We start from the raw sequence: 15,500 nt of genomic DNA on the forward strand, positions 1-15,500 counted from the left end.
CCGCTTAAAGAGCTGTAGAGCTGGATGGAAGCCCACAGCCGGCGAAGGTCACCCAGCACTTTAACTCCCAGCTGAGCAACACTGGCCTCTTTGCTATAACGAGGCAACACGAGGAGGCAAAAGGGACAGACCTGCCATTTGACTTCACAGAGCCGCTAAAGTCAAATGCCCACAATGTCAGACAATCAGCAATTCGACTAACATTTTTTCAGAAAAATCTGCCGAAACATGACGTGGTTTTCCGGTTCGTTGCGCTTCCTATTTCTTGAGAATCATACTGAGATGCTCTCAAGTAATTTTTATTGAAAATTTAAAAATAATATATCGCAGTTAGTTGAAAATGTTATAATAGTTGCGGGTTGTTAAAAAAAAAAAAGTAATAGAGAGCTTTCAGCATTTTTTTCTTTCTGTATCAAAACTTTTTTTTTTTTTTTTTTTATGGGTGCATGCTTTATTGTGTTGTTGCAGCATGCCATTTTTGTGAGTCTTTTACAGTGATCAACATAAATGAGCACAAACTTAAAAGTAAGTTTCTTGCGAAGAGCAAGGACAAATTTTTGAATTTTGATGATGATTTCGATTCATCTGTGGTTAAATTCTTGCTTTGCTATACTTCCATTAATATGTACTATTGACAAAGTCTGTTGATTTATTGAATACATAAACAACTAGCATACAAATAAAAATACATAAAAGAAGGAAAACCTTATACAGTCATCATTAGTCACGGTTTACATGTTCAAAAGGGAGTAGGAAGTTGAAACCTATCTAGTCCTACCCCTTATACTTTGTATGTTTTCACTTGTTTCGTTATTACTAAAATAATAGGTTAATGTATTTCAATGAAAGAAAAAATGCACTTTGACGTGCGTACATTTGCCAGCAGCATATGTACATAAAATTTATAAGCATACACCATAATACATCCTCATGCTCACATATACAATTTTCATTACACGCATACTGATACATCAAAAAATATATAATTTTGCAATTTTACCAGCTCATGTCTGATTTAAATAATTTCTTGAACTTTGCTTTTAAACATTTTTTAAACTCAGCAAATGACTCGCACTCAGGTCAGTTCCAAAATTATTCCACAAATTAACACCTTTTACAGAAACACATCTTTGCTTTATATTTGTTCTTGTTTTGATTTTTTTGGAAACACTTGAACCCCTTATAACATAACTTGATCTAATTTAAAGTAATAATAATAATAATAATAATAATAATAATAATAATAATAATAATAATAATAATAATAATAATAATAATAATAACAACAACAACAACAACAACAACAACAACAACAACAACATCATCATACGGAATCTATCGATTAACTAGAATTCTGTGAAAACGCAATGTTAAGTGACATCATATAAAACAAAAAATGTGATAATCAAATGCAGAGACAGACCTAAATCATAAACGGTAACACTAATTAATTCCAGAGGTCACAAACATGTAATGGAATGGATGCAATTAATTAAATGGAAATCTCCTGTGTGTAATCAAAGTGTTAGAACTCCCTTGAGGATATGTCTAGGAAAATAATCATCACCATCTTGTGGTAAAACAAAGAAAAAGCTGTTATTATGAATCACTTTTCAAAAACATGTTCAGTGAACAGTCAGTCAGCAAAGAGTTCCAAGAGCAAGACGCCCTTCAAATTGGAGACAATGCGACACTGAGACGTTTCAATCTCAGAAGCGTAATACGAATGCATCACAAGCATCATTACTTCTCACAGCGTTGTGATGTGGATGCCTTTCTTTCTCCTTGAAAATTAAGACACAGCCTTATAGCTTTTTAAAATAGCTTTAAAAAAATAAAGTTTGCTGAGACCTAGTGTTAGGGCAACTGTGTGTTGTTTTTGCAGCTTGGCTCCACCTACAGTTGTGAAATACACTTTTAGGGTCACTGTTTTTGACTGTGTCTTGGGTTGGTCATTGAGTCAATCATGTGATTGTTTTTGGGTTGGACTCATGTTATGATGTTGATGTTGTCAGTTGCTATGCAGTTGCTATGTCTCATGAGGATATTTGTAGTTGCTATGCAGCTGCCCTGTCCCTTATTATGATGATGTATTAGATAGTCTTAGTTTGTCTAGTCACTCTTATTGCAGAGTTGCTATGTGGTTACTATGTCCCTTGTGATGATACAGTTGCTATGCAGTTACTATGTTCTTGTATTAGACACTCTTAGTTTGTCTAGAGTCATTCTTATTTTGTCATATATGCCTTTACTCTGTCATATAGAATTTTGCCCTAGTGACGATTTTGTTAGTACATCAAGGTTCCTGAGCTAAGGTTTCTCAGCACGTCAAGCTATCCTATCCCTGATCCTCCATGCCAGCTGTTCGGTCATGTGTTCGAGGTCACTTCCATCCATCCAGCCATGCTTGCTTACTCGAGGTTTCTCTGCATCAATCCAGCTCAAGGTTCTTAGTCAAGGTTTTCTTCTAGGCCATCTGAAGCCAGCCCTGCTATGTGTTTGTACTTTGCATTTTTTGTATTTAAAGACTCTGGGGCTTATTCACTAAAGATTTGCGTCGCCTTTGCACCGCGCTAACCGGGAAAAATGGAGCAATCTGCGAGCGCCTAATTCACTAAACACGCGCAGATGGGGAAATCCGTCACTAAGTGCTCTGCCGAACAGATTGCGTCACGGTGCGCCGGTGTTATTTGCGCGTATGTAAATTAGGTAATTTGCATACATTTGACGCAAAATATGCCCACCCCAATGCAAATGAGACTCATTGATATGCAGCGTCTAATTCACTAACGTCAGCGCAAATAGCAACACCGCGTTTGCGTGACGCAAATAAAGTTTTTGGAAAGCATGTATTAACCTGACGCACCTCGATCTCCAGCAGTGCATGCCATTTGCCGCACCACAACATGCACGGCCAATCACGCAGAGAGGAGAGAAAGAGAGAGAGAGATGGAAATATTTCCGTGTTAGTTTAGAACACATAACGTAACCGGGCTGATCGGCAATGGCGGGGAGGCATTTTACGATCATTCTTACGTGCCAGATGCATATTGTACGCCCACGCCAACATCTGAAAATATATTTTTAATAAACGATCGCACCAATAATTTGTACTTTATGAATGTATGACGTTGTTGTCGTCCTCTCTGCTCTGTACAGCTTAATGGCGCTCTAAACGCTTACTCACATCGCTCTCTGATAATGTCATCTTTCTCGCAACTGTTACTATAACAACCATGTTCTTGGCGCAAATCCATTGCCATGTGTGGTAAATCAGGTGCAAATTTGCTCCAAGCTGTCAGTTTTGTGGGCGTGTTTATGCCGGTATATGATTAGAGCAATATCCTTAGTGAATAGGTGGGTAACTGGGCGCAGACTGCGTGTGCAGTTGTGGTGCAATATTTCGCGCTATTACCTGACGCAACGCAATCTTAGTGAATATGCCCCTCTGTTTCCCAACTCGTCCGTAAATTGCCTGCATTTGGGTTCTAATTCCACACCTCATGTGATGGTCACTGTGATAAACAGAAAGGGTTGAACATGCATTGTGATGACGATGTGGCCAAATGTTATTAAAGACTGAAGTCATTAACCTCTTGTGTGAAGATTTGTTTGTTCTGAATGGTAAAGTAAATTGTAGGTGGTCCATCAGTGTTATTTTGATTGCTAAAGTAGACCGCCTCAATCAAGTCTACATTATCTACAATAGCAGCTAAAATTAAACGCGTAATTTCTTGGTATACCAGCCACCCATCTCAGCGGTTATGTGGAAAGCATTATTTTGTTTGTTATTTAATTTTGTAAATATTCCAGAGCTAGCACTTCTGCTACCTTACATCCACAGTCCCTTAGTAGACCACCTTAATTTACTTTTTAATTGCTTGTACTGCATAAAAATAGTTGGGTCTCCAGAGTGCCTGCATACTGATTAAGTGTGAAATTACAAAACCAAGTAAATCTTTTGTGAGCTATTTCCAAAAATGTGAGTAAGGCATTCTTAATTTTTTCAGATTGTGACATCAAAAGTGCGGCAAATTTGTAGAACTCCTTAGCTTGTCTTCTTTATTATCCATCCATCCATTTTCTTGACCGCTTATTCCTCACAAGGGTCGCGGGGGGTGCTGGCGCCTATCTCAGCTGGCTCTGGGCAGTAGGCAGGGGACACCCTGGACTGGTTGCCAGCCAATCGCAGGTCTTCTTTATTAAATAAAATATTAATACAGTATATATGAAGCTGAAACATATGCAAAAGTTCTCAATTTATATACTGTAACTAGAGATGTGTGTACACAATTCAAATTGGGCCTACATGAGAGATTTGGACTCTACCAACCAATTGCGAAGATGGTTGTTGATGACGTCATTGTCTCTGCAAGAATGTGAAAATGGGTTCAAGCACATCTGATTATGGAGCTGGAGCAGCTCCCAGCAGCTGCTGCATCAGTGATTTGGCCTTAGTTTCAATTTAAAAAGTTGGATAGTGAGTGGAAAAATGTCATTTGCAAGATGTGTCTATCAAGGAAGTATGACATGTTCATTGGTCTGTACACTATTAAAACCCTTGATCCATATGTCGTGCCGTGCCGCAAGAGACAGAAATGTCCAATCCGTAAGCTCCAATAGAGAGTGGGAAAAAGATATCACTTACCCCTAATCTAACTATCACTGGTGTATCATTTCAGTAATATCACTGCTTTTCTAGGAGTCTGCTGGGTTGTGGGGGGAGTTCTGTCTGACTAAAGACAACCTTGTCTATGGAAACAGGTCCGCTTGAAAGTTTCCACCTGACACAACGACAGAGGCAACGAGCTGTCAGGCTAGCGCTCTCTTCAGGAAGCACTGAACATGCCTTTAAGATGATAAATTCATCACCGCCGTGTCCCAGAGCGAGTGCCTCTGACACGACCTTGATCGATTGCAGGCAAAACGACAGATGGCTATAAAGGACAATCATGTAACTGTAAGCTCATTTGCATAATTGCAAGCACACAAGTACGCTTCAGACTGCAAGGCCAATGGGCTTGTGACAGAGATGTAAAGCTTTTATTGCCCCGTGTCAGCCATGGCACTCTTCAAATGTAAATGAAATCAGAATATTCTGAACAGATCAAGCAAATGTGCCATGTTCGGCATAGTGGCGGATTTCTCAGCAAATAAAGATGCACTTTGAAGTAAACATTAATTTTGAATTTAACAGAAACGTGCAACTTAGTATAAAAAAAAAAAAATCAACTACTATACACTCCATATGTACAGTATATATGATTTGAAAGTACTGCAGGAGCAACAATATAAAAATGTGATGGCTGTGATTTTATTTTCCAGAAAAGCATTGCTACTTTACCTATATACCAATAAAATAAAATAAAATAAAATAAAAAAGGAATTGCAATTTGGCGGCACGGTGGTTGACTGGTTAGCACGTCCGCCTCCTGTTCTGAGGACTCGGGTCCGAGTTCAGGCTCCGGCCTTCCTGGGTGGAGTTTGCATGTTCTCCCCGTGCCTGTGTGGGTCTTCTCCGGGTACTCCGGTCTCCTCCCACATTCCGAAGACATGCGTGGCAGGTTAATTGGGCGCTCTGAATTGTCCCTAGGTGTGCGTGTGAGCATGGATGGTTGTTCGTCTCTGTGTGCCCTGTGATTGGCTGGCAAGCAGTCCACTGTGTCCCCTGCCTACTGCCCAAAGCTGGCTGAGATAGGCTCCAGCACCCCCGCGACCCTTGTGAGGAGTAAGCGGTTCAGAAAATGGATGGATGGATGGATGGATGGATGGATGGATGGATGGATGGATGGAATTGCAATTTTGTGAGTGTGTTTTGGACTGGGTCCTTAAGTTGTGACGTTGTTGATTTCTATGCAGGTGCATTGGTCCCTTGTTTGTCAGACTTATTTTGTCTTATATGCCTTTATTCTGTCATATAGAATTGTGTGGTCACTTTGTATTTTTGCGTTCTGCATCCAGCTCTGATCTCTGTTGTTACTTTGTATTTTTGTATCTAAAGACTCTCTGTTTTTCAATTTATGTGTCCTCTATGCTTTTGGGTCCAAATTGCATCCCTTACGTGACATGCAAAGCGACTCTGTCTCTGTTCCTGTTTCTCCCAGGATTCCTGCCCAGTAGTCATTATAGTAACGTAAAGCTATAATCGCATCGGTACGCCCCACAGTAGAAGAGGGCGGGAAGAGCAGTGGTTCATTTGCATGAGACAGAAGAGCCCCTGGAAAGACACCTGGGAACTGTTTTAATTTGTGGGAAAATGGCATAATATGAGTCCTTTCTTTTCTCTTGTGAAGCCATTACATGCTCACATACCTATTTTACATTCAATCCCTCATGCTGTTCTCTACGCACCATCTCAACAATAATTCAGCAGTTGTACCCTCTTCCCCTTCGATATCCCTCTCTATCAACTTCCTTTCAGTCTCCATCAGTCTCTATCAATCCAGTCCCCTCGTTCATTGCATCAGCTGGTCTCTCTGCATTGTGTTTTCAGATCACATTCGCGAGCTGGCTTACACACTAAGTCACTCTTTACCTCATCACTCAGTGGAAAGTCAAGACGAGGTCAGAGCGAGCTGGTGAAAAAGCGAGGGGATGCAAACACGAGGGAGAGGGGCACAAAAGAAGCAGGACTGGCGATATGAGTGATGCTTCAGTTTACAATATTCAAGATAGAGGAGGTCAAAGGATGAATTAGGGAGGTCAAAAACTGGCAAGGGTTGAATGGGACTGGTGAAATGAAAGAAATCTTCGTGCAAATAATGAGGCTGGATTGGAAGACACTAAAGAGAATAGGAGGGCAGGAAGAGCAGAGGAGGAAAGATAGGATGGGGACAGAGAGGTGGAGAGTAGTTCAGAGATTTATAGCAGGCTGTTACAGAGAATCGACTGAATAACAGGAGGTGAGACCACGTGAATAATTCATGAGGATACAGGGCACTCATAATGCTCATCTATGAGGAAAGGAGAAGACAAGCCATTGCCGAATTCTGCATTGTGAGATATATTCTTGATAGTTATTATAGTGACGCAAAATTCTTTTCCGCAATGTAATATAGTCTATAGTTCCAACTGGGAATTCAAACATTCTGTTTAAGGTGGCAGTTGAACATTTGTCAGGATTTCAAATATTGGAGTATTCTGTTAAACACTACTACTATAAGTACGCAAAGGCTAATGTTGTTTGGGGTCGGGATTTTGGCTAAACCCTTTTCAGTATGTGTTATCCAACAACATACCATCTAGGAACAAGACATTTTGCGATTTACCTTTTACAAACTCAACTTTTCAAAAATGTTTATGTGGAACCTAACAAATAAACTACCTATTCTATTTCTGAAACCATTAAATGCCACACAAATGCCCTGCTCCGTTTAAGGTGCCACGTTAATGGATAGCCGACTTGACAGTGACCAGTAGCGTGACCAAGATTCTGGTAAAGGTGTGGTAAAGCACAGGCAAGTGAAAGAGGTTAATGGCATGGTTAGCCCATGAAAAAAACAGGGTGGTAAACCTCAAGGCAATGCAAAGAAAGGTCTGATCACTATTGGTGTATTATGATTATCAGCTGTTAATGGCTAGTTGCTCAACATACAGGAAGTGCCCAACTAGAGCTAGATAAGTAAAAGTTAGAAACAGCCATTTGCACAATGTATTTTTAAAAATGAGAGTGTTGAGAATTAGGCAGTTATAAGAAATCTTTGAGTGTCATGTAGTACTTGCAAATTTTCGCCGGGCAGTGCTGCCTCGCATCATTATGCATCATAAGCAAATGCTAATGGTGCTGTGGCTCTATGGCTTGCCACAAAAGAGGGAGAAAATATAATATAATTTAATGTACTCTACTATAAATTATAACAAAAGTACGCTAAACGAAAAACACTAACAGAATCCGATGTACAGCAATGCCCTATAACTACAAATGACAATAGGTATAAGCACTATTCAAGAGAGTGTGACCATTTAAAAATAATGTTTTTTCATGGCATCTATTAGGTATTGGCTTTGTGCAGGTCCTGTGCAAATTACTGGAGGAACGTTAGATTTTGAAGAAATTAAATTTAGACAAGAATGAGGAAGACTCCACAAAGTCTAATGAAAAATATTCAAAATATATCAAATGATCCTTTTGGTGTATATGCATGTTTACTTCTGCTATTGGCTGGAAATTGGCTGGTCTTACCCCGCCTACTGCCCGAAGGCAGCTGGGATAGGCTCCAGCACCCCCGCGACCCTTGTGAGGAGCAAGCGGTTAAGAAAATGGATGGATGGATGGATGGATGGATGGATGGATGGATGGATGGATGGATGGATGTTTACTTCTATCTGAAGCATATTATGGGGAATGTAAGGCATCTGTTTTCTTGTGGTTGAACTGTTACACTGAATTGTGGCTATGATTGTTAAATTAGGCCACTGGAATGGAACTGTGGTCAAATGTAACAATCATAGCCACAATTGTATTTCATAGTTCAACCCAGAAGGAATAGTAGAACTTATTTTTGTTGGCTGTGATTTGTCTTTCACCCTGTTTCTGAGCAAACGATAAATTACAAATGAAATAGCAATAAAGCAGTTCACATCAATCATTTTATAGAAGAATAAAGATGGCTACTATTCTTTAAAACTTGGTGAAAGATGAAGTGAGCTAGACATTGGCAAAAATTTGTGCTGCTGTAATTACAACACACAAAACCAAAACTATTGACAGATAAATCGGCATCTACTATCATGAGCCAAGTTCTGTTTTTATATATATATATCAATTTGTGTTATTGTTTAATCCAGAAAGGAAGGCATTACTTTTCTTTAAATGTATCACAATGGGAATGTCCAATGATAATTTATATACTAGTATTGCACAGTACAACAGGGTTTTGTGACAGGAAAAAGAGACTGAGATTGTTAAAACCTCTCCACCATTAACGTGATGGAAAAACAAACCTTTTTTCAAGGAAAGGTTGAATTAAACAACTGAGTTAATGTTGTGCAAGTGTGGACACCCACTTAGAACTGGGGGCGTGGCTGCATTCAGAATTAACCACTCACATTCAAACTTATGTTAAGTTTGAGTCGACGTAAACCTGCAACTATTTAAAGTGCCTCTGGATTAACCCCAAACAACGTTCAGTTTGTCTATGAGTCTTTTCCTGACATTTTATTTCATAAGATATCATAAGACTGAAGATTTTGCGCTAACACTGATATGACTCTTATTTGCAACTGCTCATAATTCCCTTCACCTTAACTAAGGTCCTCGTTCTAGCTGAAGAAAAACAGCCCAATGCATAATGCTGCCATCACCATGGTTTACTGTAGGTATTAGGGATGCACAATAATGCTATTTTTAACCGATACCAGGAAAACCAAATAATTTAGAAAGTGCCAATGTCGATAACCGATAAGTAAGTTTAACAATAATAATTGTTTGCAAAATTAACTTGAATACAAGTATACTCTTGAGTCCTACTATAAGATTAACATGTACAAATACATTGAAAGATTGTGTAAAACACCATGAAGCTGAATATTATTGGTATCTCTGCTTCAAAAAACAACCAGTAACTCATTTGAGTTTGCCAAAACAAAACAGTCATGTTTTAAAAATGCAACAGGGTTACATTTTGGGGAGACCGAGTAAAGAAAGCCCACACTGGCGACTGCTATGACGCCATGATGCATCTTCTGTGAACACAAGGTCGCGTGAATTATGACATCACAAATATGCGACACTACCTTAGGAGAGGGGAGGGACTAAGGGTTTTGGACACAACTTGAGCTACAACTACAACAGATGGACCAACGCGGCATGTCTACTATTATCAGCGGATTTCTTTATTATCTGGTTTATCTGTATGACGTCAAATTGGTCGATAATTGCTGATAATTATCGGCCACCGATATTATCATGCATCCCTAGTAGGTATAGCAGTTTTTGTTTTTTGTTTTTCATGAAGAGCAGTGTTGACTTCTCCGCAATTCGATCCACAAGTTCAACCTTGTATTTTCACTTGAGTTGCACAAGTTATAATGCACATGAATGGTGGGCTATCAACTAAACATGGCATTTGAACAGGAGTTGTAGATTCTAGACCACTTTAGTTCCAAGCATTTAGAGTGGGTACATTTTCTATGATTTATTCTCCACTTCAAATGTTTGATTACCGTATTTTCCGCACTATAAGGCGCACCTAAAAGCCTTCATTTTTTTTCAAAAGCTGACCATGCGCCTTATAATCCAGTGCGCCTTATATATGTATCAATATTGAGCCGCAACAGGTCTCGCTGTCAAAACGCTATCGGTGACCCTTCACGATCGGTGACGCGCATACGCAGAAGATCCTGCCATCTTGGATCGCTAGCTAATACTAATACTTTACCTCAGAGAAAATAATAAAACAGCTGTTTATTCATTTTGGGAGTGAATGGAGTTGTCAGAAAGCTGGTTTGTAATCTATTAATAAAGTTTGACTGACCTATCTGACTGTTTTGTTGACATTCCCTTTAGCGCAGCACCATCTAATGGATGCATAATGTATCCCCAGCCTCTACTGTAACGCCTTATATATGGAAAAAGTTTTAAAATATGTCATTCATTGGAGGTGCACCTTATAGTGCGGAAAATACGGTACATGAAAACAGCATTTCAAACACTGTGCTTAGAACTGTGACAACCTCACTGGTGTTGTATGACCTCGACTAAGCTGACACAGAAACTAAGAAACCGCTTGATCAAACAGACACATGTGGACACAGCTGCAAACATGATTTGCTGAATCGGTCAGGCTCACACACTTACCGAGTTGATGCAGGACAGCTCCTTGTTGAGCAACCAGGGCAGGGAGAGTATCCCCACTCCACTGTAGCACGACTGAATCCTCATTTTAATCTTCTCCTTTATCTGTCTCATTGTGAACAGACACAAAGCCGTCTCCTTGGGTGGCTTAGCTCTGTTCTTTTGGCCCTGGGCAAATACAGCAAAAAGAACCTCCTCGTGCTCTTGAATACCAAGCGATTGAGCTAAACGGGACCCCGGTCGAGCCAAATAAGCGTCCTGGATCAAGCGGTACTCCACTCCATCCTTGGTGCAGCCGATTGGGAACTCAATGTAGGAGTAGAACTTGGGATCGTCCACGCAAAGCCGCACAATCTTCGAGGTGAAAAACTGCTCGCTGCCGGCATCGGGCGAAGTGAGTTTGGTGTCAAGCTGCAAAGTGAGATAATAGACAAACTGCTCACTGTTGAAGCCGTAGATGTAGTAGATGTCAAATGCGGGGAATTTGGAGAGCGTGTCTGATGGAATCTTCAGCTGTGAGGATACAAACTCATCCTGGTAGACAAAACTAAACATGTCCGCGTTCTCCTCGTTGGACATTAATTTGCGGCTGGACAGTGTTGGAAAGTACTCCGACTTCCCATCAATGGGAGTGCCAACAAAAAGTTTCCCACCCCCGCCAAAAGCATCTGGGGAGATCACCACCCCCGACATGGTGCTTGCCTCAGCAACACTGGATAGATAATGCTCCTTACGGTGGTGGGGCTCGCCCAGTTTGAACAAATCGTCCAGACGAAGGAACTGGCAAATTCCCTGGGAAGTACTCCCGCAGGCAATTAAGCGGTTGTGGGCATCATCCAGCAGCAGAAGTTTATTGATATTGGGAGTCTGCACCAAGTCATGGGGGCACGACTGAACGCCTGGCGGAGGGTAACAGCGAGGATTGTCCGTCACAGGACCTGTCACGTGGCTTCGGAGCTTGGTGAGGTTGCTTGACAGCTTGTAGATCCAGTTGACGGCGCCCAGGTAAATCTCGCCTGATTTATTATGAACCACCAAATGTGTAAGCCCCCCTTCCGGTGGGGAGAAAGACTGGAGATTGGATAAGGCCGAAGAGGAGGAGGTCATGGACAGGGGGAGGAGCAGGAGGAGAACGGGGAAGATGAGAGGTGAGGGCATGACTGTAATGGAAAAGGAGGCCTTAGAGTGTTGTCGTGCCTCTTTCAGGTGTTAAATCCACTTCCAGAGGTTTATAGATTTGGAAGTGGCCTGCTCTTCTTTTTTAGCTCTTGCTTTTACAACTTCATGGCCTGTTCTGCTTTGACTGCATGCTCCTGGAAAACAAAAACAAAAAAGAAAACAAGCACTACTGTTAAAATGTCATGAGATGCACTTCTCACACAACTCTAAATAATTTATTTATTTTTTTTGTATCCAAGAAAAGAACATAATGAAAAATCACGTTTTCTTAAGACCAGTTTCCACTCAAAGTAACCACACATTTGCACCAAATCAATCCATACCATACATATAACATGTCATAGCATTCTCTTAATTTCGATTCCATTTGAGGTCCAGTCAAGGTATGGTACTTTTATTTGAACTTATTGGTAGGACATCACTAGAGACATTGGTAATACTTGTGTCGGTAACACTTTATAATAACTACCCGTTATAACTAGTTAATAGACCTTTAGTAAACTGTTAATTAATTAGTTGTTAATGACTTATTAATTAGTTGTTAATGACTTATTAAATGTTTGTTAACTGTTTGTTTAGGTTTTATAATGATGTCTATAAATAGTAAAAATGTCATTATTAAACTGTTAGTTATTGAGCTCTAAATGACTTGTTAACTGTATATTAATCATTCATAACTATATTTAATAAATTAGTCATACATCGTTAACAAGCTATTAGCAAATTACTTACTAATGACTTGTTAAGTATTACTTCATATTTTGTAAAGGTTAATGGGACGTTATTATAAAGTTGCCACTATTCCTCATTTATTACATGTTAGTAAATGTGGAGTAGTTGCAACTTTAGAATAACGTCCCAATAACATAAATAGAGTAATAACTAATATTTAAGTAGTAGATTAACTCACTTCTTTACAGCAGTTGTTAATAGTTTATTAACCATCTACTAATACTATACCAGTGAACCTTTATAGAAGAGCAAATGAGTGGAAAAAGTTCAATGGTATGGAAAATTGATATTTAAAATATCAAATGTTTGTACCTCATTTTTGGTTCACCCACAGGCTTTTTGTGTACTGTATTTGAACAAAGAAACATCACAGATGAAATGTTGAATGTCGTGTTTAATGTATAGTAACACAAGTTCTCGGCGATCACACAGCGTAACAAGAGTGTAAAACAGTAAACCCATGAGGTTTGAACACTTTGTGTACAAAACCAGGTGCCACCAACTCTGGTCCTCAAGGGCACCTGTCCAGCATGTCTTGGATGTTTCCTTCCTCTTAATCCACCTGGTTCAAATGATCAGGATCGTTAACAGGCCTCTGTAGAGCTAGCTGATGAGCTGATCATATGAATCAGCTGTGTTGGAGGAAGGTAACATCCAAAGCATGCTGGATATATTAGCCCTCGAGGACCGGAGTTGGTGACCCCTGTGATAACCCTTGATAATAGAATTTCAGAGGGACATTTAATGTCCATACATCATAGCAATGTCATGGATTATCCGTCCTAACGGCCCTTTGTGATGCTTACGTGCAAGCCACTCATGCCATTCAATAACTCTGAGATGGTCTACCAGTAACTCCTCTGTACGATTCCCCCTGAGTCTCCACACATTTTCCTTAACCGTTCTCCATGGCCTCTCTATGTGCTGAGTATGTGCACCTGTTTGAGCATTGACATATGATACACTGTGATTAACAGTGAAATGGGTGTAACCTAGCTGAGGTAATGCATTGCGATAAGCACGCCACTCATCACTTATTATTGTAGATCCCACTTTAACATGATGAGCTATCAGTGGCACCAGATCTCTTCTTCTTCTTCTCTCAACTAAGCGAAGAACAGGCTTAGCATGTCTTCTCCCTCTCCGGTTCACACCTAGCATCCCGAACACCCACTTCTTCCTCTTCCAGCCACCAGCCATCCGTCCCCGTCCGTACTGTTGAAAACATAAAATATTAGTGTACTGTATTCTTCTTTAAACAAAATGAGTAATCTGTCATTCAATGGTAGTTTGCACTGCAGTGCTTGCTTACCTTTCTTTTATGTCTGAAATGGCTCTCATCAACGGTGACAAACTGATGCCGACCCCCAATGTACTGGCCACTTGCTTGCTGATGTCTGTCCATCGCAGTAGTGCACACATCTCGCAGCTTTTGAGCCATCTTGGACAGGGTTGTTGAGCTTCTAGAAATGTCGTCGTTGATCATGTCCACTTGACGTAGATGTAGGCCTTGTGCAAATCTGATAGAATAGGGCAAATATTATAATGCATTTAAAAAACATATAGAGATTTTGGATTTGATATACTAAGCTCGCATTTACTGCACCGTAAGCTATGAAAATTGTCCACTACTGTTTAGACAAAAACATCTTGTGGATTTTTTTGTTTTTTTAGAGAGCTCAAGCAACACATTTAGGACTATTATACTTTAGGATATCTGTAAAATTCTATTTCTAATAATAATTGACAGATCCTCTAACTTGAGAGAGCCAATTGCCATTGAGCTTCACAAGGTAGGGTCAGACCCTCATGTTTTTCCACCAGATCTAATGGTGACCAACTCAGCATTAAACATTCAAGAATGCAAGCTGTAAATTACACCTTCTAGCAATATATATCACAAAAGTGAAGTAACTCCAAGCACCTGTTGTCATCATGAGTCGACAGATGTGCCATAACATAATCATCACAAGCTTTACAGGATAGGCTCTAATTGCTATTATAACAGCCCAGTTATACAGTGTTTCTATTGAAATGAGCACTTTTCACCACAGACTAAAATCATATACTTATGCCATAGCATACCTGTACACAAAGCGCATCCAGTTGAAGAGTGAGACCTTTGAATTTCTGAATATAGATCTGTGTCTAATTGACCTCTTCAGTTTCCTCCCTCTGTGTTTCTGGCTTTTGCAAACCCTGAAAATACATACAAATAAAGATATGAACGTGACATACGTGGGGAGCATCTAGAGCAGTGATTTTCAAAAACTTTCGTGCCAAGGACCTCGAAATAATGTGTCCCATCTGAAAATATTTCTTGCCAGGAACTGATATAAAATGTGCTAACGTGTTTAATATGTTCCTTAGTGTTGATTTTTTTTTCAGTATACTGTATATTTTTTTCTGAAAATAGCAGATCTATAAACTCTACACAAAATGAAGTGTTCTTGTGATTATATTCTTGTAGATTACTGTAGTAATAGTCGTAACAGTTGTAGTAGTACTAGGAGTGCAATTGTGTATTTGTAGACTAGCGCTAAGGTAAATCAATATATATTGCTCACTCTTATTAGCTCACAATTAATTTTCACTAGAATAATGAACCAAAATATCCATGTATGTTGTCATTTCATGCAATACAAATGTACATACCATGCATAGTTGTCCACACAAACCGATTCCTTGAATTTCATCCTGAGCTTGCATTTTTGGCATTTCATCTGTCTTCTTAGAAGCCTTTTCTTTTGCATCCATTTGATTAATTCTCTGTGTCTTCTTTTAGATTTAGTTC

The 15,500-nt window shown here is 39.7% G+C and overlaps 1 protein-coding gene and 1 long non-coding RNA gene across 3 annotated transcripts in view; both read right to left on the reverse strand.

Moving 5' to 3' along the window:
- LOC144014752 (plexin-A1-like) overlaps positions 1-15,500 on the reverse strand; it is a 261,366-nt gene that overhangs the window by 204,720 nt on the left and 41,146 nt on the right. For both annotated transcript variants that reach the window (XM_077514982.1, XM_077514981.1), the window contains exon 2: positions 10,799-12,108. In XM_077514982.1, coding sequence (XP_077371108.1) covers positions 10,799-11,953 — 1,155 coding nt within the window. In that variant the 5' untranslated portion in view covers positions 11,954-12,108. The remainder of the gene's footprint in view (positions 1-10,798; positions 12,109-15,500) is intronic.
- Positions 13,708-14,956, reverse strand: LOC144013174 (uncharacterized). The gene is made up of 3 exons (XR_013282161.1): positions 14,792-14,956; positions 14,019-14,226; positions 13,708-13,921 (listed from the first exon to the last, which is right to left on the reverse strand). It is a non-coding gene; the product is annotated as an uncharacterized LOC144013174 (long non-coding RNA).

This window comes from Festucalex cinctus, chromosome 2 (genome assembly GCF_051991245.1).
Source record: "Festucalex cinctus isolate MCC-2025b chromosome 2, RoL_Fcin_1.0, whole genome shotgun sequence".
Lineage (NCBI taxonomy): Eukaryota > Metazoa > Chordata > Actinopteri > Syngnathiformes > Syngnathidae > Festucalex > Festucalex cinctus.